At 41.2% G+C, this 24,271-nt stretch overlaps 2 protein-coding genes and 1 non-coding gene across 3 annotated transcripts; 1 reads left to right on the forward strand and 2 right to left on the reverse strand.

The window, feature by feature from the left end:
• Nucleotides 1-7,971: 7,971 nt before the first annotated feature.
• On the reverse strand, nt 7,972-12,840 carry b4gat1 (beta-1,4-glucuronyltransferase 1). The gene is made up of 2 exons (XM_005945313.2): nt 11,415-12,840; nt 7,972-10,291 (listed from the first exon to the last, which is right to left on the reverse strand). The coding sequence occupies exons 1-2, from the start codon at nt 12,516-12,518 to the stop codon at nt 10,100-10,102; spliced, it is 1,296 nt and encodes a 431-aa protein (XP_005945375.1). The 5' UTR covers nt 12,519-12,840; the 3' UTR covers nt 7,972-10,099.
• A 210-nt stretch (nt 12,841-13,050) lies between these two features.
• On the forward strand, nt 13,051-13,132 carry trnas-gcu. The gene has a single exon. It is a non-coding gene; the product is annotated as a tRNA-Ser (tRNA).
• A 1,240-nt stretch (nt 13,133-14,372) lies between these two features.
• On the reverse strand, nt 14,373-17,761 carry pfdn2 (prefoldin subunit 2). Its single transcript, XM_005945314.3, has 4 exons — nt 17,633-17,761; nt 16,570-16,658; nt 15,403-15,526; nt 14,373-15,264 (listed from the first exon to the last, which is right to left on the reverse strand). Exons 1-4 carry the CDS (start codon nt 17,711-17,713, stop codon nt 15,073-15,075), a joined length of 486 nt encoding a protein of 161 aa, XP_005945376.1. The 5' UTR covers nt 17,714-17,761; the 3' UTR covers nt 14,373-15,072.
• Between the last annotated feature and the right edge of the window lie 6,510 nt (nt 17,762-24,271).

The raw sequence follows: 24,271 nt of genomic DNA on the forward strand, positions 1-24,271 counted from the left end.
ACATCAAGTATATTAACGTCTGTAACTGCTTAGCAGAAGTGCTTCTACTCAGCCATCGGTGCTACACTTCATAAACCTTTTACAAGTACACAACAATCCATCACATTCTCTATCGATGCAGATAATATCAGTCAGGTCTTCTCTGAGACATTGTTGTCATACACCCGGGTTGTGTTGTGCAAACACTGGGGTAATGGTATCATAGCGCCCAACATCTGTTAGTGAATTATGGTGATAAATGAGCCTTGCATTAGCACATCGATCGATGCAGAAGCTATTGTAGGTGTGTATAAGTGTGTGTGTGTGAGTGTGTGTGGCTGGTGCAGACCATATGTTTCCTTTTTTTTGAAACCACCTGCCTTATTTTGTGCTTACAAGCTACCTCTAACATGTCCAGGCCTCTGGGGTCGGCCTCCTCAAGCTGTTCTTTAGCAGTTTTGGCAGTTTGGTGGTGCGTGTTGTCCTTGTGGGGGGGCTAGCTTAAGCGGCTGCTTAAACAATGTTTAAGTTGATGGTGAGTGTCAAAGTAACAGCAAAATGAGGTTTCCCTGCTGAACGCTGCATTGTAATGAGATGATCAATATTAATTTTACCTGTCAGAGGTTTTAGTGCTGTGACTGAACAGTGTGTTCTCTTCAAACAACACATGTATGAATGCAAAGCTGACAGCTTCTAATGATTACGCTGCTAGTGTGTCTGCATTTGTCTATATGCGTATGGCTCCTGGATCTTTTCCTGCTGGGTTCATGTGACAGCCGGGGCAAGAGGCTAAGAGGCGTTAGCTTGGTGAGAAGGATTACCTATATCTGTTAGGCCTCCTTTTCCTTCCCTTGGGCAGTGTCACGTCTCATTACTTCTGTCCTCCAGCCTGGATAGTCTGGCTTTAGTGGGATGCATTTAAAATGCAGGCAGCCGGGGCGTCCAGGAACACCAGGTTTAGAGGTAGAGTGATATGTGTGCCTTTTGCCTGAGAGGCTTTCTTCAGTAAGTAGACAGGTAAACTTCTCCGAAAGCTGGCGCGGATGGCAGCTAAGCCTTCGCTTGTTTAAGTGAAACGGATGCATGCATCACAGAGATCGACATGCTCAGCGTGTGGTTACAATCTGTTGTTGGGATTGTTGATCAAAACAAGAGTGTTTTTGTGTTTGTGATTGAGACCTGGATCTTATTACAGTTTTTTTTAATTGGTTTGGCGCAGTTTTCACAAGCAATTGGTACATTTTCAAAACTCTTAGTACTTATATCACAACAGATCATCAAAAGTGCACCTTTTTCAAACATTTCAGCATATTTTCAATTGTGTCAGTACAATACACATTATGACAAAATATCCTTTTCACTACACAAAATAAGTGTTTCATCTAAATAAATGTTTTGTTCACAGTTACTGCCTTTCATAATGTTATCACTATCAAATTTTTGATTTGCATCTCTTATTATTCAGTTTAATACATTTGTCTATCATTTAATTCAACTGATCTTAATGTTTAATCAATGAATCCTTCATTATGTCCATGGATTTTCAACTTGACTGATTGTTGTCTGGAAATCTAGAAATACTAATTGCTAATTGTTTCCCCCTGATGATCACAATTAGTTACCATATAAGTAGAACTGTGTTTGAGACTTTGCACTGTTCAAATATGGAGCAGGATAGACTCGTAGGGAGAGGAAACCTTCATCGAAGAGGTGGTGGTGCTCCTCGACAGAGAGGTGGTCTTCAGAGAAATGTAGGCAGAAGACAACGCACCATCATCTCTAATGAAGTCCGGGCCATCATTGTTGACCATGTGGTTAACAGAGGCTTTACCATGGCTGAGGCTGCCAGGTTGGTACAGCCTAATTTACAAAGGTCAACTGTCAGCTCTATCATCAGAACTTTTCGCCAAGAAAACCGGTATGTCTGCTATAGCAACTTCACTTCTAAAATATAGTACTCTATTGTATAGATGAACAACATGTAATTGTCAGTTTACAGTAATGTAATTTGTAATACTTCAATATTGACAGTATATGATTGTCCTCAGAATTAACAGGAGACAACCTGGTGGTGGTCGCCCACGTGTTTTGACTGACCAGCAGGTGTTGGCTGTGGTGGAAATGGTCAGGGCAAGGAATGACATACGGCTGTCTGAAATCAAACAGGCTATTGAGAACAGCAATGACACCTTTGCCAATGTGCCATCAATTAGCCTTCCAACGATTGCCCGGCTTTTGAAGAAGCACCAGGTTTCCATGAAACAAATTTACTTGGTTCCTTTTGAGAGGAACAATGTCCGGGTGAAACAACTGCGTTCAGAATATATTCAGGTACAACACTAAACTGGCATGCAATTACTGTGACAGTACTGACAACTACTAGTTGTAAAAAAAAACTAAATAATCATTTTAGAGGGTGATGGAGCTGGACGCTGCTGTGAATCATCACAAGTATATTTTTGTTGATGAGGCCGGTTTCAATCTGGCAAAAACTAGACCAGAGGACGTAACCTTATTGGACAAAGGGCTACCATCCAGTCCCTGGACAACGTGGGGGAACATCTCAATGTGTGCAGCTATATCTGAAGATGGTGTGGTAGGCTGTAGACCAGTTCTAGGGTCATACAACACTGAACACCTGATAGTTGTTTTTTTAAATGAACTGGAGCAGGCCTGTCAGGGAGAAGACATCGTCTATGTTGTTGTGTGGGACAATGTCAGCTTTCAATTTTTTTTTTTTTTGTTATGCCTGAACATAAGTGTAATATTTGCTGTGTAAAGTTTTACAGTTCAGTTACACTCATTCATCACCAAGGACAATTTGAAACGCTTACCTTGTATTATTTGCTCCTGAATGAAATGATTGGTAAAAGTACTAAGTTGAAAAAAGATCTTACTGTTTTGTTTGGGTGATTAAAGCAAATGTTCTCAGAATATATCACAATGATCATATGTTCTGCAACAATGATTAAGTGGAATGAAAATATGTGCAAATACAATGAAATCATGACATCAGATTTGAAAGAATGACTAGTGGTGTTACAAATGTGATCAAATGTGAGTTTTGTACTGAGAGATTTGAAAATGTACACTTTAGTTATGAAAATAGTACAAACCAATTTAAAAAAAACTGTAACAGGCACCATTACAAGAATGAAAAGGAGAAGGGTGGAGGCAGATAGATAGATAAATAGATAGAACTTGTACTATTCTAACAAGTCACCACCTTTATTATGAAAATGAAGCTGCTGCCATATCGATGATGATTTGGCCTGAACATTTCACATTTTGATTCATGACTCCATCAGATCTGTTCCACTGAATTTCATGTCAGTTCTTGTGTAATTTGCCAAATCTCAGCTTACCTGACATACTTTCCCTTCTGTAAGAATGGCTTTTTTACAGCCACCCTTCCACTGTGACCATTTCTGATGAGGCTTTGGTAAACAAGGGATAGATCAACTGAAGGACCAAATGTCTCTCTCACCTTGTGTCAGGATTGTTTCCTCTTTGTTAAGAGTATGACTCTCAGATACTGTGAATCTGTTGTAGCTAGCCTGACTCTGCACATCATGCTGAGATATGCCAGGTTTTCAGCTAATAGCTCTTTGGGAATCACCTTGATTTTACGTCTGTCAAACTATGTTACCTTTGCTTTTTTTCACAGATTCAACTAAAGAATTTGGAACAAGTGTTAGGTCGGTGGTCTAACAAACAGAAAATCATTTCACTAGCTGGGCCCACGTCCTCATTTTAGGTTTAACAGTGTTTGAGTAGGTAAATGCTTTGACATGAATTGAGCTGCGGTTTGGGGAAGGCCTCGAAGGGGAATGGCGATGGCTCCCGGGCCTGGCAGATCACCACGTACTAAATAGAGGTGAAGAAGTTAAAGAATGGAGAACAAGGAAGCAGGGAGGGAGGGTGGGGCACGTAAACGAGAATGATCGGCTTGCAAAACTGGGGGAACCTACATAGATGACAGCCGGAAGGAGCGTGTTTGGAGGCGTGGTCCTGCTCCTGAAAGTCCGATACATAATCTCCAATTCTTTGAAAATGGACAGGTGCAAGGATTGAAGAACAGTCGATAGAGCTCCAGAAAGCTTCGAGAATTATTGCTAAGAAAATCTGCATCCTTAGAAGAAAAGTATAAGGAAAAAAAAAAACCCACCGCTGTAATAAATCTAAAACAAGCTGTCTTGCAGAAAATTAATGGAAAAAATTCTGACCAGTCAGAGACATCCAAGTAGTTTTTGAAGTGAAAGATATCATGGTCCCTGATAAACGTGACAGTTTGCTCCTCTTTCTGTTATGTGGTTATGTGTAACGATCATGCTGCCTTTTTTTTTTTTTTAGAGATGTTTGACTCTGTGCTGGAGAAAGAAATTTCAAGCAACAAAACATTAAATGATCAATCATTAAGTATAGATGTGTCCAGCAGCTCTAATGTAACCATTTCTGTTATGTTGTTTTATAAAATTATGTGTTTTTGGTCAGGTTGGAATTAATAAGTAATCTTTTTTTCGATGGTTGTTTGGCATTAGAGGTTAACAAATAATCATAAGTATTGTTTACCACACATAAAATATAATTCTTATAGCAGCATTCAGCTTGCATGGCTGTTTTTGCTTCACTTCACTGGAATAGCTTAATGTGAAAATGATGAATTACAGTCACAAAGTTTTACTTTTTTGGGGGGTAGAAATGTGCAGTTCTTGTGAAACAAAATCCATATTTCATATTTTCACACATTGTCAGATGCCTTGAGTCACAAGCTGAGCATATGCAGAGATCTTTTAAACCATTTCTCTAAACCAATTGTCCTAATCACTTGTAAATCCTTCCAGTCAAGTGGCTCATGAGAAGAAATCGATGACATTAAGCTGAGTAACCATAAACATCCTTTGTGGTCGTTTTCTCTCCACACTCCTGTTAAACATGCTACAGTGAACAAACGCCCTCTTCATCCCCCCACATTTCATTCTGTGAATTCCTTTCATCAGTGTGGGTCACTGACTCCGTCTTTCTGCTCTTGCTCCTCCACTGACCCGTGCTGCTTGTCCTGCATGTCTACAAGATATGTTTGTTGACCCATTGCTCTTGTTGCCCTCCCTCCCCCCCTTCCCCATCGAGGAACCCCCTGCCGCCTGCTCATCTCGCCCTCCAGCTGGTTCCCTCCACTGTCCAGAAGCCGCCGAGCTCTCCTGGCATGAGTAGGATGGCTAATCTAGATAGCGGGAGGCCTCCCTCCTGCAAGCATACACAAGAGAAGGAAACCCTAATTGCTTATGTCATAAAGCTCTCTGACCCAGATAAGCCTTCACTCCCCAAAGCTGCTGAGATAAACCCCACTTTACCTCACCAAACCTGCCTCTCCTGATCCACCAACCCCCTCCTAACCTTTCCGCGCCTTCTGCTACGTTATTAACACCCTGAGCAGGGGGAGAAGAAATGTACATCATGGGTTTTAAAGTTTAAAAAAGATGACTAAGCATATACCAATTATATATAGTATGTATGAAAAATAAATGAATAACTTAAATGCATGAGTACTCTAACTCAAAGATTTTTGCTACATTGGTAAGGCCTTGCTGTTGTACATGAGTAATAGGGAAGTCGCGATGAAGTGAGTGGAAGGCAAAAACAAAGCCTTACTTAATAAAGCTGGTGATGACCAAGTGTGCGTCCAATGAAAGCTGATCTAAAGTCATAGCATGGCGTTGCGTGCCACTTGCCCTCGTGTGCCTGGACCCAATAATGAAGGCTTAGCCACAAAATGCCACGGCCCCTCGCACAGTTGCCGAGTGCTGAATGTCACACGTGCTCCACTTTATCAACCAACAGATGGCCAGTTAAACCATCAACGCTCGAGCGAGGTTGAAGCTGAGCACAATGATACTGACGTGTTTTATTTTCTTCATCACCTTTCTTTTTTTTTATTTATCAGGATATAATGAAGGCTCTCCTGGGAACCTCACTGGCCATGGGCGTCATTGCAGAGGGAATTCAGTCCATATGAAGCAGAAGTCATACAGAGAACTCATTAAACTCCAGTGTAACAGAGATCTTAATTACTAAGTAGGAACTTTTAATTGGATTCTGTCCCAGCTCACCTTGTAATCACCTGTCACATGCTGTTGGTGCAGGGATGGCTTTAAAGCCTCCCCATCTTAAACCCCGTTACACCACAGGTTAGAGTCAACTAGGTCAAGTGTTTTGGAGAATGATACTCCTCTGATAACTCGCAGTTTTCTCACTTTGAGCGACACATATAAAGGTTTTACATAACGCCACGCACGCTCTGTGTTCAGACGGGCGAAGCCTGCTGTGTTTGAAACGCTTTACTTGGACATGAAGTGTTGCAGTTGTTTTCAAATGATGTTTCTGGAAACTCTGTTGACATTAGATGTCATTGCAAATCCCTCTGGTGAAGTTAATTGATTGGATTTGAGCAATTCCAAGTGTTCAAAGAACCTTCGCATGACTGAGGATGTTTGTTTTCTTACTTACAATTTGTTTTCAAATTACTTTTCATTGGAAACGTGTACACAAACAATACAAGAAAAAAAATGTAATAAATTTAATTACTATTTATAAAAACTGGTGGTATAAAAACACATACAGTGAAGTTATTTATTTTACAGTTTTGTAGAGTGAATGAATGCATTTTTAAAATTTCAGCCCAAGGGAGTCTTTACTCGTCTTATAACAGAAAAATTTGGACCCATTTTTTATGCCAAATAAGCATTTCAGTTTAAAAAAAATCAAAGACAAATACATTTCCTCATCCTCCCACTTTACTTACTGCATAAATGATAATATATATACATGTTTAATTTTGAAGTATTTTATACTTATTTCATATCAGTGACCTTCCCTGATTTGTAAAGCGACTCATTAAAGGAGCATTTCCTGAATTCTTTCATTTTTTAAAAAAAAGAGTCTAATATCCAGTCATTATTGCGATTGTTGTCTAATCTTTCAGTGCGTGATAAAGTTTGACTGAATGCTTTACAATATTTAAAAAATTGTCAGGGTCTCGGGGGGTGGTGGGGGGGCTAAGACAGGGGTTAGAGGCGAGAGGCAGGGCACTCTGTGGACAGGTGCCAGTCTGTCACAGGGCTCACTACATCTCAGTTACATCTAAATAATTATTATTTTTGTCCAGTAAAGCTGAATTTTAAGCATGTTCACAATGTGGATGCTGTTACATTTCCTTTGATTTAATGAAGTCCAGTCTGAACCTACTGTAGGTTCAATAGAAAAAATGTGATATTTTAAGTGATATCAGTCTTACCCGTAAGTCTCAATAAATTAGAGCCATTAGCACAGATCCTTTCCCAATTTTTCCCAAATACCTCTTGGAGATGTTATATTTGTATTTCTCCCCTTTATCAATCAACAACCTTCAATATTTATAAGCCTCTCGACTTTTGTTGAATTGAAAACTGACTGAATGGCCAAAGGATTTCTGAAGTTTCTACGTGTAGTATGTTTGCTAATGTTGGTAAATAGACTGCACAGGATTAAGGGTAATATATGAAATGAAGAAATTACAATATTAAGTGTTTTGCACACTTCCATTACACTGTCTTGTCTTGTTTTTTTGCACATTGCATTTTACATAGTCCTGTGTTTGTCTGTCATATGTAGCACCAGGAATGTTGTCTCGTTTCACTCTGTACTGAACCACTGTACATGTTTGAAATGACAATAACAGTCACTTGACATCTTCATGCAGCGCATTAAGTGCTTTCTAACAAACAGACACAGATGCACTGGAGGCAGCTCAGGGTTCAGTATCTTTCCTAAGCCATGTGGGCTGGATGATCCAGGGATCAAGCCACTGACCTTCTGACTAGAAGACGACCTGCTCTACCACCTGAGCCACAGCTGGCTCATTCTTTCATTCGCATACTCTGAGTTTGTGATATAATCAGGTGTGATTTCACTAACTTACTCTATTCTTGAGTTAGAGTCAATCACAGTCACGGGTCAAATGTAAATAATCCAGGTTTATTAGAAATTTCAACAATACAAATCAGGCATCATAGAGAAAAAATAAATAAATTAAAAAAAACCAATAAATTTCCAAATAAGGAAGAAACACTGCACCAGGAAAAAGCACTGCACCACATAATCACATAAGGTAACGTGTTCAAACTGAATCTGCTCCAAAAACGCTAAATAAATTATTTCATAGTGGTTTCAATTTGGTGCTACAGGTTTTTCTTTGTGGCTCGAGGTCATAAAAAACTATTCCTGTTAACAAGAGTTTTTACAATAAATATATCACAAACATGACGAGTGAGGAAGAAAAAACACGTCAGTCCGTCTCGAATCGAGAATTACATTTAAATTAAACACTTAAACATGTGAGTCAAACATATCTGAAGTGTATATGCATTCACTACAAACAAAGAAGAAGAGTGGTAGTCGAGGTTAATACTGTCTGTATGTACCGTAGTTACAGAATAAAGCCTAAGATCAAACATTTGCTGTCTTTTACTCCGATAGTAGCAAGAGAAGCAATCCTTTAACACCACAGGCTGCTCCTGTTTGTGGTTCACACTTTGATTATGCTTTATATGTGTGCTACATTAGTGCCTGTAGCTGCCCGCTCCCAACACACACTCCAGCTGAAGAGGTAAAAACAACAACAAAAATCTCTTGATAAATGTAGAGGGCTGCCAGTGTCAGATCCCCAGTGTTATAAATACAGCAGCTCTCCACAGTGTATGCAAAAATCTAGTGTTGTGCATAATCTCTGTACACAGGCTCCCACAGCTTTGTTCTCATGAGATGAACCCTTTCAGTCTGATAAGCACTCGCAGCCAAATGTGCTAACGGCCATGCTGCGGAGCCGCTTCGCGTCCTGAGCACCAAACAGCGCCGCTGATGTGCTGCTGCTGCTGTTTTTACCACAGGCTGAAAACAAACCACAACCGGGACGCTCGAGCGACTGTTGCCACCTTGTGGTCAGAGCGCACTATAAGACAGGCTTTACTCCCATGATTGCAGGTCTGCAGAGCAACAATCAGACTACTTCATCATTTTTTTTCTTGAATAGCTGACACATGTCTGAAACCAGGCCAAACAAGTGAAGTTAAATAGTGTGAGGAGGGTTTTTTTTAGCCACAGAAATCTGTGTCAAATCAAAAGATGCAGATTCATCTGCTGTGACGACCTTGTCAGAATAAAGGAGCAGCTTTATCTTTAAACTAGTGTTTTTGCCCTTGGAGGAAATATAATAATCAGACCCTTCAAGTCCCCAAAAGGAAGAAATGCAGCATTTTTAGCTTCTCTTCCAGTCAGAGGGCTGCTAGTGTTTGTATATATGTAGATGGAGAACTTGTTTCTGTACAGAAAGCCTGATTAAAGCATCTTCAGCATCGCTCTACAAAACAACACCGCTGCCTTCCTGCTGATGTCTCCTTGTAGACCAGTAGACCTTTGTGATGCTCCACCACCTTCCTAAAAATGAAGCTGCTCCGTCAGTCTGCAGGAGAATAAGCTGGTCAGGAGCTCCACATTAAGCAGCTGGTCCTTACTGTTGGTCCCTGATGTATCAGCGAATTCATTTTTCTGCCAGCTGCTGTCAAACGCCACCATGCATGTTAACTTTAAACACAATGTCTGAAATGTAAGAGGTTAAACTTCATGTTACTCGCAGTGAAATCTAGGACTCTGCTCCATTTTTCAATCTGGACGAGTGTAAAATGATTTCCAAATATAGGATGCATGGATCCTTATGTGCTTTAAAATGACCCCAAATGCTTTCTGAATGTGCATTTGAGTGAAATTGCAGTGAACTCCAGATTTTCTGCCCTGTTTCTCACTCTTGAATGATCATTTCTTTTTCTCCCATCCAAGCGAACACTCAGAAATCCCCAGGCAGCATTTCCCTGATGCTCATTTTGACAAAATTTGAAATAAACGCCTACTGTGCCACCATCACAAAAACAAAGAAAAATCAGAGAGAAACTAGGAAATTGATGTGCTGACTATGAAAGTTGGGCAGAAAGAGTTTTACAGGAAGCTAAATCTGGATACAAGAAGAAAGCGTCCGTCGTTTCAGCTCGACAGCGACTTCATCGGCGGCCGATGTCCTCGTCTTTTTTTTTCAGCAGCGCCGGGCAGAGGATGGATATTTGGTCTTCAGGCCCTCTTTGAAGTTGCGAAACAGAACCCGGTTGCGTTTGTTCTCCTCGTCTTTCCTAGCGTGGAACTCCCCCTGGATCTTGAAGCCGCGGTGCACCACAAAGGCAGTGCTCAGCACGGAGAACCTGTATCCGGCCACGTGGAGCTCACAGGCCTGGAGGGAGATTGAACAACAGCATGAGAAGACAGACGTGGAGGTGGGAAGTGATGAGAGCGAACGGGGGGAGGTGAGAGAAGATAATGACACAGGAGACGGTTTTGGTATCGAGGGCAGAAGGCGTGAGAACAAAGGTGAGCGAGCGGACATGAGGAAGGAGAGATGAAATGTCTTCTTCAGGTACGAGGTGTCAGGGAGAGGCTGCGTGGAGCGATGAAACCGACAAAGGTGTGGAGACATTTCCACAGAGGAAAGGAGAAGCTTAGAAAAAGAAGGCCATGAGGTTTAGAAGAGACTACAACCAGACGTCCTGTGACTTCTCGTCCTCAGTACAGGTGTGTCCACAATCATGTGTTTTAGTGTTAAAATGTGTACCTCTTACTGCATTTACATCCTCATCTGAAGTTTTAGGAAGCTTAAAACTCCATAAAAAAGCTGCTGACCCAGTTTTAGTCTGAAAAGTCCAGGATTATAAAAAAAAAGAGATATTTTATGGGATTTCATCCCGCTCTGGGTCACGTCCTCTCCCACTACGGTGACTCATTAAACTTCATTTGTGATGACTCCTAATCTCTTGTCCATCTCCATGACCTCTTTACTCTTTTGTGTTACTTTTAGACTTCCATTCATTTTCCAAACTGTTTATAGTCCTTGATGATAGAAAAAGTGAAGAAAAAGCCTCCATGTGAGTAAAGAGTGAATAAACTGCAGACTTGTGTCAAACTGCGTTTGCAGATCGCACAGAGTAGTAGTGCACCAAGTACTTCTTCCTAAAATGAAAATATACACGACTTACAGTCAAATTAAGAGATTTAAATGCAGAGGTCGGCAAAGTTGTCGACTACTTTCCAGTTTTTTAAAAATACAGCAAAGTATAAATACTGCTGACCTTGGTTGACTGGGACCTGGGCTTTTAGTTTTAGAAGGCTGATTGTTCCAGCCACCAAACACCTGGAACAAGCTGCTGCTTTACTCCTTTAGTCTAAGAGCGATACTGACAGTGTGTGGTAGCTCTCTCCTGTATGTTCAGTGATTGTTGTGGTTTTGTATTTAAACACCTCATGGGCTTCAGCTAACAGGCAGATCTTCTTGAAATCATGACCACCTTTCTCATACCAACCTGGCTGATACGATTGAAGCCATACTGCTTGAAGTTCTCATCGTAGAGAGGCACAGAGCGGTGCCCGATATAAAAGGGCTCCCAGGGGTCCACCCAGGTGAGCGTGTAGGCAACTTCCAGGGTTCCCGTCTCTCTGACGTGGCTGTTTACCCACTGTGAGTAGTTGGTGGGGGCCTGACAACGAGGACACAGCTCTTCATAAAAGGGCCGGACTTCACCGACCTGGTAGAGCTGAACCAGCTCTGCTTTTGTGGCTGGCATCTTCCTAGCGTGGCGGATCTCGAAAGCTGGTAGGACGAAGACCTCGTCACTCGCTGGCTCACGCTTGGCGATCATGGCCATGAACTGCTCATGCAGGTCGGCGCTTGGCATCATGTCCATGTCAATGACCAAGATGTAGGAGGACTCCGTGCCCCCTCTGGCGATGTTACGAAGAAGGTTGTTGGGGTAGGAGATGTTTCCGCTCATAGCATAGTTCTTGTACTTCTCCCCGTGAGTCTCCAGTCTGGAGAACACTGAGGCACAGTCCTCAAGACCTGCAAAATGCTCACGGTCCTGCTCCGGGAAGCTGGCCATCTCTCCAGAGAGGCAAACCAAGTGGAAGTCCACCAGGGCTTGGATGTGAGGGCAGAAGAAGCTGAGAGCGTACACCAGAGCAGTGGCAAACTTCACATCTTGGCCGTGAGCGAATATGGCCACAGAGATGGGGTTCTGCCATCTCTCCAGCAAGGACTCCAGGTAGTGCAGGTTGTTGATAGTGGTGTGTGTAGCTAGAGCCAGGATGTTGGAGCTGGGGTCAGATCCCGGCTTCTCATTCGTGGTGAAGTCACTTTTGATTAAGTTCTTGTACACTCGGTACTGCCCGCTGTTGTCAAAGATCCCGCCGGTGGACAGTGAGTACCTCAGGCGCTCCTTCCGCGAGTTTTTCTCCGGGTGGGCATTTTTCTTGGTCCCGGAGCCTCCGAAGAGCTCCGAGTATCGGTACCGCTGCTGCTTTCCATGAAACTTGGACAGGAAGGACAGGTAGATGAGCTGCAGCAGCGCCACTATCAGCAGGGCGCTCAGCACTACTTTGAAGGCGGAACATTTCTTGGAGAGATGCATCCCAGACAGGCTGCAGGACACAAAGAGGTCCGTAAACCACAGCTGGATGCCTCTTACTGCTCTATTTCTGTCCCAGCTAGCGTCACCGACACTGGCGCCTCAGTGCTAACTGCAGCCTCCTCGGCTGGAAATGTAACTAATACTCGATCGCATGTTTTCCCGGTTAGTGGCAGCGCTGACCTAGATTTCCACACGACTCACAAAAGAACAAATATAGCGATCATCCAGTTTCTGTGATCTCCATCAAAGCACAGCACAGTTGTCAGCAGTCTGCTGCTGCTGCGACAGCGGCGCACACCGATGTGTTATAACCGTAATGACGGAAGTAAAGGCGCCGCTGAATTTACTCCTGGAGAAGTGTTTGCGCTTGTTTTTAATTTGTCCTAAAGGCCAATGTGTGAACCCGTGGATGTTCTAAATACGGTGCCACGTTACGTGAGAACGAAGTCTTTAGAAACAAGCCACATAAATATGGACACTATTCTAATAGGTTGCCATTGAATACAATTTGCTGTTGCGGTAGAGACATTCAGACGAGGTGGCCGAGTGGTTAAGGCGATGGACTGCTAATCCATTGTGCTCTGCACGCGTGGGTTCGAATCCCATCCTCGTCGGTAGCTTTTCACTTTTTCCCACTTAATCCTGAATCACGTGTTTTGTCAGTTACGTAACGCCATATGTTTAAAAATAATCTCAGTTGCTCAGTATCACTTGCTCACATTAGTCCAAACGGACCATGAGGTTTAAATTACAAATGAAGGAGCTTCAATCAATCTGCCTCAATCCCATATAAAACCCAGAATCAATACTATAAAGTGTAGCTATATATAGTGAGAGAGAGAGATAAATATAGATACGTGCAGATATGGCAGTGCACACAGACGCCCAGAGAAAATATCATCTCGCATTTTTTATTGTTTTTGTTCGCTTTTCTTTTCCCCTGTCTCAGTTTACTTTAGTTTCCAGAGTTAATCTGATATTTTAAGGTTTATTTTGTTTGCCTAAGAGTTTTTGGTGTGGTTCATTCTAGTTATCATTCTATAGTTATTTTTGTTGCTGTTGGTTTTGTTTTTGGTGGTTATTTGTCATAGGTAAGATAATAAGTTCGCAAGCACACGGCTCTCTACCACATACTCGTCTCAACTAAACATAAGCTCCAGTCTTTTTATGTTTGACAAAACTAAACTTACAAAAATTACAACTAAAGACATTTTTTATTTTTTGGTTTAGTTTTGTAAACAATCAACATCATTTCCATTTTTCTTTAAAGTGTGGTGTTTCAGTTAAAGTCGTTTCAGTTCCCCACACTAAGTTTGTTATTTATAATTGCCTTGCAAATTAGGAGCAATCCAAAACTTGGACACCAAAATGTACCTTAAAGGTATTATATCTTACGTTAACTGACATGTATTTTCCGGTTGATACATTTTAGGTGTTTTCTGTACTTGAGTAAACAAAGTTATTTTCCTTTCACCGTGTCCAAAACCTTTGGTGAGTGGCAAACTTTTCACTCTCCCAGAAAACCCCCAGAGGTCTTTTTATAAAAACTCAACACAAAAGACTTTCCCCATCTTGAAATCAGTCTTAGATCACCATGCCGAAGGATGTGTCAATTTCTGAACGTCATGACTTGATAGAGCTATAATAAACGATAGAGGTTTATCCTTTGAAAGCAGGTGCTGCACATACAGGCAAATATACAAACCATGCTATGAGAGGGACTCTTTAAACTAGTCCTTTTTCCTTCACCATTCGAGTGTGAGAACAATTTATGATGCACTTCTGTTGAACCTCGTCTCTTGTTGGCTCCACTCCTAATGGAAGTGATGAGATGAACTGAGAGCAACAAGAAAACACAACTGTGACATTTTTTATTCATCATCATTAACAAAAACAAAGGCCTTACAACACATTAACCGTGTGGACAGTGCTCATGGGGTCCTAGCAGGCATTTCCTCAGTTATGGTGGGTTTTTATTATTAAGGTGTGACAGTTACACTTCCAGGTTCATCACCCCTGAACACAAACTGACCTCATTCAGAGCTAATACTCTACATGAAGTCAAATTTTTGCACATCTTTCAAAACGATCTCTTTGTTACATATTTTACTGGATGTTTAGGCGTCCCATTTGTTCTTAGTTTTCAAAATTAATCTTTAATTTTGGCCCAACACGTTAGCAGTTGTATCTTGTGTGAAAAAAAACAAACACTTTCTACAATCTTAAGACAGCAAAATCATGTTTTTAGCTGCTCCTGCGTGAATGCGAGTAAATATTCAGGGGATTGAATTCAATCAGTGAACTGATGTCACAGTATTTCAGCATTAAAAAAGGCAAACATAAGACAGCTTTAACTTTCACACTGAACATAAGGAAGCAGAATACACCTGCTGCAAATTAACAAGTGCGTTAGATTAAGCAGAGATTTCAGTAAACTTCAAATCCAGAGTTATCCTGCAAAGAGTTTGTTTTCCACCTAAACTGTGTGACTCCATCTACGTGTTCAGCACTGCAGAAATCAAAGGGCCCTGCTGTCACTGTCCATGCTCACTACCTATGAAACTAAAACACCGGCTCCGCTTTTGGATCCGCCTCCTTCGCTGTCCCTGGAGGGAGCGGCTGACTGGCCCTTTTCCTCTCCTTCGCCCTCTCCCACCAAACGTATGTTGTAGCGTTCCCTGTACTCTGTGAGCTCCCGCCCCTTCGTCTGCATCTGTGAGTTGATGGACTCGATTATTTTGGAGATCTGTGAGGACAGAAGGAGGAAGAAAATTAAATTTTGAGTTAAATAAGTGTCTGAGTACAATATAGGACGCTATTAAACGCCAGAGCACTCAGTGTTTAAAGAAAAATTGTAAAATGCTCTCATTTCCTCTTCCATCACCTGTTCTTTGTTGTTTTCCAAGGCAGGTAGAACTTCTTTTACTGTCCTCTCCACCAACACTCCTCCTATTAGACGAAAGCATTTCCTCGATGGATCCACCTCCTTCAATGTGTCTACTACTAAGCTGAATAGAAAAACAGAAATGTTAAAAAGAAAACTTATTCAACTCAAAAGGTAACACAGGAATGCCTCAGCTAGTAGCTGACATTGTGATTCCCCAGACTGTGAAATAGTTGCGGTTAAGAACATGCATTCAGTGTTACATTCACATGCACCACCTGGTCTGCCCTAGAGCTTATTACGTATTTAGATGCTTATAATATCAGCCAATGAGTCTCAATTAACCTCCACATCTACAAGTCCACTAGAATCATAAATTTCATCATCAGACAGTGAGTGTGAGGGTCCATGTGTCTACGAGGACTTATCCACGGAGACCACACATGCACTCTGGGAGGTGAACTTAAAAGAAATATAACAGGAATAACGACTCAGCCATCAGGTCTTCCACCAAGTATATTAATACCCATACAAGTATATCTGACACCTCATTTAAGCATTTATTTATTTTTATATTTAAACGTTTTAAGATCAGTTACTTAAACTCAGTTACCAAAGTAACTGCTGCCAACCTGTTCTGGTTGTGCCAATGAACTGTTTGCAAACATGCAAACGTTTCCTAATATTGGAAGTGAGAAATAAACACTTGCTGTGTGTGTTTTTCTGTCATCTGTCTGCTTTTTCTGTGTACACGTGTGTGTGCGCACACATTTGGGCCACACATCGTACATTTGAGAAGGCACGCAGTAAAACCATAAAATAATTTAGCTGCTTCCCAGTGCGTGTTGCAAGCCATGGTCAGATGGATTAAACTCCACCATCTTGGACTTCTGCTTTGAGATCCTCGATGAGCTGGAGGGGCACTGGAGCTAGAACCTGAGCTAGAATTTGACGAGGACCTAGAGTCAAGGCATGACCCTTGATGCCTAGATAACGTCTATCGCCACTAGGATTTCATTCTGCTATCGTAGCATCGGAGTCGTCAAATAGCATAACTGAATTCTGTATATCAATGAATCATGTTCAGTTCTCTCTTTCTTGAACTGCCGCATGAAACTTCTTTGTAAATGTAAACTGTTTAGAGCGGATCAGAAGGTTTGTACCAACCTGTGCTCGTTGATGTCCATCTCCAACTCTGCAGCTTTAGAAGCCATACTGCGCTGTTCCTGACGCATCCTCTGAAATGTTGCCACCACCTGCCACACAAAACCACAGTGAGCACCATCATGGACCAGCAGAGACTGGACATGTAAGCATGTCTGATCCACACATAGTTAAGGTGTAAAAGTCTATGTAACCTCACTTAACAGAAATTCACACATTTTCAGTCATTTTTTGACTATATCATAAAAATAATGGCATTTTAATTTTGAGTAACTTAAACACCTCCTGGTGATCAAAACCAGTGAGCCCTGTTTCTACCAGTGGGGGCTGTGTGGAAACTGTCAGGGAATGTTCACATTAACAATTAACCAGACTTCACTAAAAACACATAAGTTCTCTACAACAACACACACAGCCATCACTATTTTATGAGATGACTGAGGGATTTTAATATCCGCTCAGCATGAGTCTGTGATGGTCACTGCCGTACTCTATGCTGTTCTGTGCTGCGCTGGGACAGCAGAGGGCAGCTGACACCAACAAACGCAAACTGATCCATGATGGACAGCCTGCAGGAGCACCACATGAAACCATTGCATTAATCACATTAATCGCTTTCCACATACTTTTGTTGAGAGCAGCTACACTGCAGGACTTTTGCGGAAGACTCAGTTCATCGTTACAGGTACTTTATGAATATCTGAGTAATGTGGCTTCACGTTGGTTGAGTCGGGCTGGGTGGTCTTCAGTTATAAAAAATAGCATCTTCTATTCACACAGCCACACCACCTCGTTACACACACGCGCACATTTAAATACGTCTAACAGCAATAAACCGCGCTCTAGAAGCGCACACCTGACCCCAGCTCATTATATGAACGCTTAAACCTTCATGTTTAACACCAGCTGCTTGTTAGAGAGCAGACCATGACGGCGATGGGAAGCTAACGTTAGCTTTAGCTATCCGGGACTCAAACTGGTGGCTGTAACTCAACCGCACACGGCCCAACGACAACAATATCAACGACTGCACCGGTGAAGCAGCCTGAGGTGGAGGGGAGGGTACCTGTTCAGCTGACGGGCCGGACTGTTTCCCACCGCTGCTGTTGCTGGATTTGCTACCCGTGCTGCTACTGTTGGCTGCCATCTTGGAAGGGTGTTGCTGCGAAGGACCCAGGAAAGACGTACAGGGCTGGTTTACGCGATTGCCTGTATAGAAACGAATAGAATAAAATAAAGTGTGACTTCATTATGGTATTATTTTCTTTTAATCACTGTAGTATGTGAAATTTTGGACTACCTCACATTACTAGGCCTTCAGTATTGACCAATTACTGTGTGGACCTTAAATGACATTGTTTCACAGCCTATGTTGTTTTTATTGTAGATTATACAATTTTTATTTTTACTTCTTATGGTGTTGCTGCAAGACGGCAATTTCCCTTGCGTGCTCAATAAAGAATCTGTCTATTTACACTCTATAGCGAATTCATTCCTTTATGAAATCCCATTTCAAAGCCTTAACATTAGAGTTTTCCATATTATTTATGAGTGACTTATGCTGGGCATACACTGTGCGATTTTTGGCCCATTTTGAACCGATTTTTGAGTCGACCGTTTTGGCGATCGGTCCGATTTTGACCTTCATCGTGCGCCGTGCATCGTGTAGTATACGTGGGGTAACGAGAAGCGATTAACACCTCACGACCAGCTCCCGATCATCAATCGCTTGGTCGTGATCCTCGCGACCGTCGTGAGGCTGTCACTGCAGCTTTTCACACTGCGCACGCGCAAACACAAATGTCGGCGAAAAAGACGGAACAGCACGGCAGTGCAGCGTGTGATCTGGACACAGGCGATGGAGGCACAGCTTGTAGAACTATGGAGCCTTTTCGATGTGGCTTCACAAAATTATCACGACCACAACAACCGTGAAAATAGTTGGATCTACACTGCTGCTCAATCACAGCTGCCTGACCAATGTTTTTCTTTAGCAACTTAGCAAAGTTGATGGTGGAGGTGTGTCTGTGTGAGTGGAAGACAGAGAGGGAGAGCGAGCGACAGATTTTCTGTTATAACCTTAATTTTTATGGACGCACAGTTTGAGCACTCAAACTATAGTGTGAGACCCTGCATCGTGACCTATGAACTTCTAGCCTCTGCGAGTCAATCATACAGTTTGAGCAGGAGCTGAATCGCACGACTGAAAAAAAAGAATCGCACAGTGTCTGCCCAGTTTAAGACTATAAACTCAGCAGGAAAGTTTTTTACAGAGGCTTTTCCATAGACATTTATAGGACCTGAAGTGTTTTTGAAAATACAGCAATTAGCATCTGGTGGTCTTCAGACAGAATGCAGGTTTAAGACACTTTGGCTTCAGTGTACACTCAGTTATTCCCCTCGTTATTTTCTAAATATGTTCTAGGTTAGTAAATTTACTTGTGAACGACCCATTTCCCCATAAGAAAGTAAGCAGTCTTTGCTTTTTTGGAAGATGGCTGCCCACCACCTGCCAGCTGCAAAAGGTTGCGTGTGGCAAACCGCTGGTCACTAGCTACCTAGATTTCTTTTTTTTTAATTGAGCAATTGTAAAATACAAACTTTCAAAGAGGATAACACAGGTAATACAAATGAAAATTTGGAACAGTACAACAGTACAAGCTTGTATGAATCAGGAGTAGTTCACATTTTTTGATATTAAGAGATAAACCAGAAGATTGAGATAATAATACTTGAAGTTTTATCTACCATTGATTTATCTTTCAAAAAGATAGATGTATCATCTGCAAACTGACTTTGAACTCTCAAAATTGATATTCCTTGTATGTCGTTAGAATTTTTTGATTAATAGTGTTAAGAAATAGGGCATCCTTGTCGGATTCCTTGTTGCAACTTCAAGGAGACCGTGCTACTGATGTCAGTGTAAAGCATTTCAACCATGTTGCAAAATTTACTTCCAAAGCCCAAAAATTCTAAAGCTTTTAACAAAAGGGAACGCTCGATTGTGTCAAAAGCCTTGAAGAAGTCCAGAAACAACACATAACTGTCTGTTGTGATAAATTTTCTGTAGTCTAGCAGGCCAAGAATCAGTCTAGTGTGGTTATGTATGTTTCCACCCTTCACAAAGGCTGACTGGCACTCATCCACTATTTTGGATAGCCCCAAATCCAATCTATTGGAGTAAATGTGAGCTAGCAACTTGTATTCATTGCATAATAAAGTAATTGGTTTCCAATTATCCAGCAATAGTTTGTCCTTACTAGGCTTTGGAAATTAATGTGATAACACCCCTTTTCATGGTAGACGACAGAGATGACCAGATGAAGTACATTTCAAAAAGGCATTACAAAGCAGTACCCTGATATCATTCCAAAAATGACTATAAAATTCTACTGTTAACCCATCCAGTCCTGGTGACTTTCCTTTTGAAGTATGCCAAATTGCTTTATCTAGCTCTGCAATTCTAAGTTTATCTTCCATGTGTTGCCTAAAAGACTCGTCAATTATTGTACTACTTGGCCTAATTATTTCAAAAAATGTTTGACAGTCATCAAGTGAAAAGTAAGATTCATATAATTTCTTATAGAAATGTTCTATTTCCGCATTTATTTGTTCTTGGCTATCATTCCTAAGATTATCAAAAAGTAGTTTATTGATTTTCTTTTTTGTTTGTCTTTGTTTTTCTAGGCCAAAGAAATAAGAAGTATTTTTTTCACCTTCCTCAAGCCAACGAGCTCTTGAGCGTATAAATGCTCCTTTTGCTCTTTCCAGATATAAACTATCCAACTGATTTTGAAGATTATTTAGTTTGATTTGTTCTTCTACAGATGGGTCTTCTTTTTGACGTAATCTATTCATATCATTAATAATATCATGTTGTTTCCTTTTTCTTTTTTTTACTTTTGAGATGCCTTTACTTATTTTTATGGCAACTTCTTTGATTTTAAATTTTAAACCATTCCCATTTACTCAAGGGTGACATTTCCAGTAGACTAATTTTGTTTAACAAGTTTTTTTTGTTTCATTGCAAAATTCCTCATTGTCTAGGAGGCTACTGTTAAACTTCCATAAATAGTTAGGGATATGCTTAACCCCACCTGGTTGAAAAGACACTGAAATAGCACCGTGGTCAGTCAGGGGTGATGCTGATATTTCACATTTAAAGACCTCATTTATCAGGTTAGTAGACATTAACCAAAAGTCTAACCTTGAACATTGACCATTACTAGCCCAATTGTACCATGTGAATTGTTTGACATTGGGATTCCTCATTCTCCAAAAATCAATTAGATTTCCTTTAGTAATAAATTCAGCTATAATCTCCTCATAATAGTGACTATTTCTTCTTGGAGGAAGGCGATCCATATAGACGTCAGGGACGTCTCCTCCAACTATGACTTTGTCAGTGTTGGAGTATTATAGGTCACTTTCCATTCCTCCAACATCTTACTCAAGGAAGAGTAAAGTTGTTCGATCTGTGTTCTTTTGTTATAACCATAAACACAAATCAAAATATATTTAACATCATTAAACTCAATCACCATCACTAGCCAGTGTCCATTATTGTCACATGGACGCGAATAGAGCGTCAGGTTTACATGTAAAGTCAATGGAAAGGCGCGATGACGCGCGATTGCGGGTCCCGCGAAAATTCGGAAGCAGATTTGCGTCGCCAAAACGCGTGAAACGCGCGTCAGTGTAGCGCGTCTGGCGCGTTTGACTCGCGAATAAAACCACGCGCGTGAGTTTTTGTGTTGCATTTTGTGCATACGCGCGTTTCGCGTCTACCGCTTGAGTTGGAAAAATCTGAACTCCAGCGTCAAATCGCGCCGCGACAACCAATCAGGAGCCTGGTGACGTGGCTGTTGACCTAGGTCAAAGGGGCAGATCCAGCCAAAGCCTTTCATACTCCAATGGAGGGGAAGGCTAATCAATGCGGTAGCAAACAACTCGGAGCTGTACGACACCAGCTGCTTTCATGTACCGAGACAGGAATAAAAAGGACCGAGCTTGGAGGAAGATATGTGAAGAGATCGGGCAACCTGGTAAGTTCATTCATTTCTCTTTTGAAAGTTTTCACTGACCCGGGGAAGCCGCACAAAAGCTAGCAAGCCACCGCTATTTTCCCACTGACGTACAAATACCGTTCTGCTTTTATGCATGTTGTCATTTAGGAATATATTTTATTGTTTATTAATAAACAGCACACAGTGGTCCCGCTGTTCATCCGTCACTGCTTTGCTTTTTCGCTGATTTTTTATTGCACCGTACAGCATTGCATTCTGCAGCCTGATTGACAAATCTCTCCGGTGTGTCTCCTGCGCTTGCCAAATTTATCACGTTTGGTTTTGATAACCATCACGTCCAATAGAAAAAACAGCACAAAAACACCCATAACTATGACCCTCATTCGGAAATACACACCTGCACCGCGAGGGAAAAAGGCGCACGAAAGTGGCGGGCAGATGAAGACAAAACGCAGCATAATAATACTTTTACGTTTTGCAATCTACAAAGGTTTGCACTTTGAGAATCAATTGTGAGAACTGTGACCAGGGGCTAGTTATTCTGAGAACCCCTGCAATAAATGAGGGACCACTGTCTACTCTACGATTATTATATCCAACCTGTTAACATTTAATACTGTATTGATAGAACCAACTGATTCTGCAGCAGAGCATCCCCAGTCCCTGAGCTCCTGCTGCTGCACCCACAGATATGTACAGCAAGCACTGATACCTTTTTAGTCGGTGGGATTGCCTTGTGATCACCTTTACTAAATATCTACAACCAATCTGATTATATCCTGTTTTTGTTTTTGTTTTTTTTTCAATGTTGAAATTAAAATCTAGTAGCAGCCTTCTCATTTCTTTGTGTTTTGTGCTGTTTTACAGGCCCACAGGGGAGGACGGCTCCGAGGCAGATGAGGGACAGGTCCCAGGACGGTCCATCGGCGGTGGAGCTGGCCATCCTGGAGTCCCTGAAGAGGCCACACCAGTCTCCAATGGAGCATTTCCTCCTCAGCCTTGTTCCTGCTCTGGAGAGCAGCTGGTCCTTTTTATTCCTGTCTCTCTGTAAATTCTTATATTTTATATATTTATGTTTAATGTTTTTCTGTTTGAGAATTTTAATATTATTTCAAATAAATTTTTATAATGACTAATGTCTCAGTTCTACTACACAGCAAATGTTGGCACACGACTTGACACATGTAGAATTTATTTCATATTATACTAATGACAAAATATACTAATACAGTGGGATGCAAAAGTTTGGGCAACCTTGTTAATAGACATTATTTTCCTGTATAAATCGTTGGTTGTTACAATAAAAAATGTCAGTTAAATATCATACAGGAGAACACACAGTGATATTTGAGAAGTGAAAAGAAGTTTACTGGATTTACAGAAAGTGTGCAATAATTGTTTAAACAAAATCAAGCAGGTGCATAAATTTGGGCACCACAAAAAAGAAATGAAATAAATATTTAGTGTATATCAATGTGTGTGTCTCCTATATGATATATGGGGTGCCTTTGTCTGGACGTGCTTCCCATCCAGAGCTGCACAGCACAGAGGGAAGTTCCAGCGCTCCTGGAATCCCTCTGTGATGGACCGCCAGTCTCCAGGTGAAGGCACAGCCATGAAGTCGTCCACTAGACAGTCCCAGATGGCCGTCGCTGCCTGGGGGGTGATCTGGCTCACCGTGGACACACCGACTCTGTAACTGAATGCTTGGTCGTGAAGGAGTCCCCGGTGACAAGGAACCTGGACAAAATTGTTCAAAATCAGTATTATGTGTACTGCAGTTACAAAATACATTATTCAAATTCCAAAATACTTTTGTGATGTCAGATTTAAATCACAAAACTTAAATCTTACATAAAACATTTTGTAATTATAAGGATAATTACAAAATGTATATTAGATAATATCTAAAACAGTTGTGTTTTATTTTAACTTTAACATATCATAATTTGATTGGTAGCAACTTTCACAACTACAGTGAGCCAATCACTCATAATTCCTAAACATGTCAATCAGGTAGGAATGAAGTGAGACATTAATAGAAATAAAGAGTTGTGTGTTGACATGTAGCCCTTTCCTTGCTTAAATCATTAATATTTTTGAAAAATTAATCTGTGATAAGACAGCTTATCAAGATAGAACCATGTAACTAGAGATGAACCAAACTGTTCACAGTTTTATCTAACTCTGTTTTAATAAAGGCTGGTGACCCCTGCTATAGAGTCTGACAGCTGCAGGGATTATATACAAATATTCAACTATCCCAGAATTAAACCAGGTCTAAATAAAAAGGAGTGAGTATCACTACAAAGGTTAACTCAGTGGTCCTAATGCTACAGTTTGATATCAGCAAACACCGAGCGCATACATTGATGTGACACCACAGCCATGCTATCATTGCAAACACTGATAACAGCATAAATCGAATTAAATCGGGGCTTGATGAGACCTTCTGAGTATCACTAGAAATATTATAAACAGTCGTCTCTGTACCACAGTTTGCTTTCAGTAAACACCGACAGCATTCACTGTTAGCATAGCACATCCATGTTAGCAGTGTATAAATGGATGGTTTAGCATATTAGCACAGGTATCAATAAAGGACTACCGTATTAAATAGTTTTACTAACCTCAGGCAGACGGACAGGCGCTCTGCAGGTGGGATTGAGCGTCTGTAG

Source organism: Haplochromis burtoni, unplaced genomic scaffold (genome assembly GCF_018398535.1).
Source record: "Haplochromis burtoni strain Fernald_Lab_line unplaced genomic scaffold, NCSU_Asbu1 Contig_430, whole genome shotgun sequence".
Taxonomy (NCBI): domain Eukaryota; kingdom Metazoa; phylum Chordata; class Actinopteri; order Cichliformes; family Cichlidae; genus Haplochromis; species Haplochromis burtoni.

Excerpts from the sequence above, each read along its gene's own strand:
- b4gat1 (XM_005945313.2), bottom strand. The coding sequence starts at position 12,518 with ATGCATCTCTCCAAGAAATGTTCCGCCTTCAAAGTAGTGCTGAGCGCC. Across the intron at positions 10,292-11,414 it reads GCTTCAATCGTATCAGCCAG|GCCTGTGAGCTCCACGTGGC; the intron begins GTTGGTATGAGA and ends ATCTCCCTCCAG.
- pfdn2 (XM_005945314.3), bottom strand. The coding sequence starts at position 17,713 with ATGGCAGCCAACAGTAGCAGCACGGGTAGCAAATCCAGCAACAGCAGC. Across the intron at positions 16,659-17,632 it reads CCGGCCCGTCAGCTGAACAG|GTGGTGGCAACATTTCAGAG; the intron begins GTACCCTCCCCT and ends TTTGTGTGGCAG. Across the intron at positions 15,265-15,402 it reads TGGAAAACAACAAAGAACAG|ATCTCCAAAATAATCGAGTC; the intron begins GTGATGGAAGAG and ends CTGTCCTCACAG.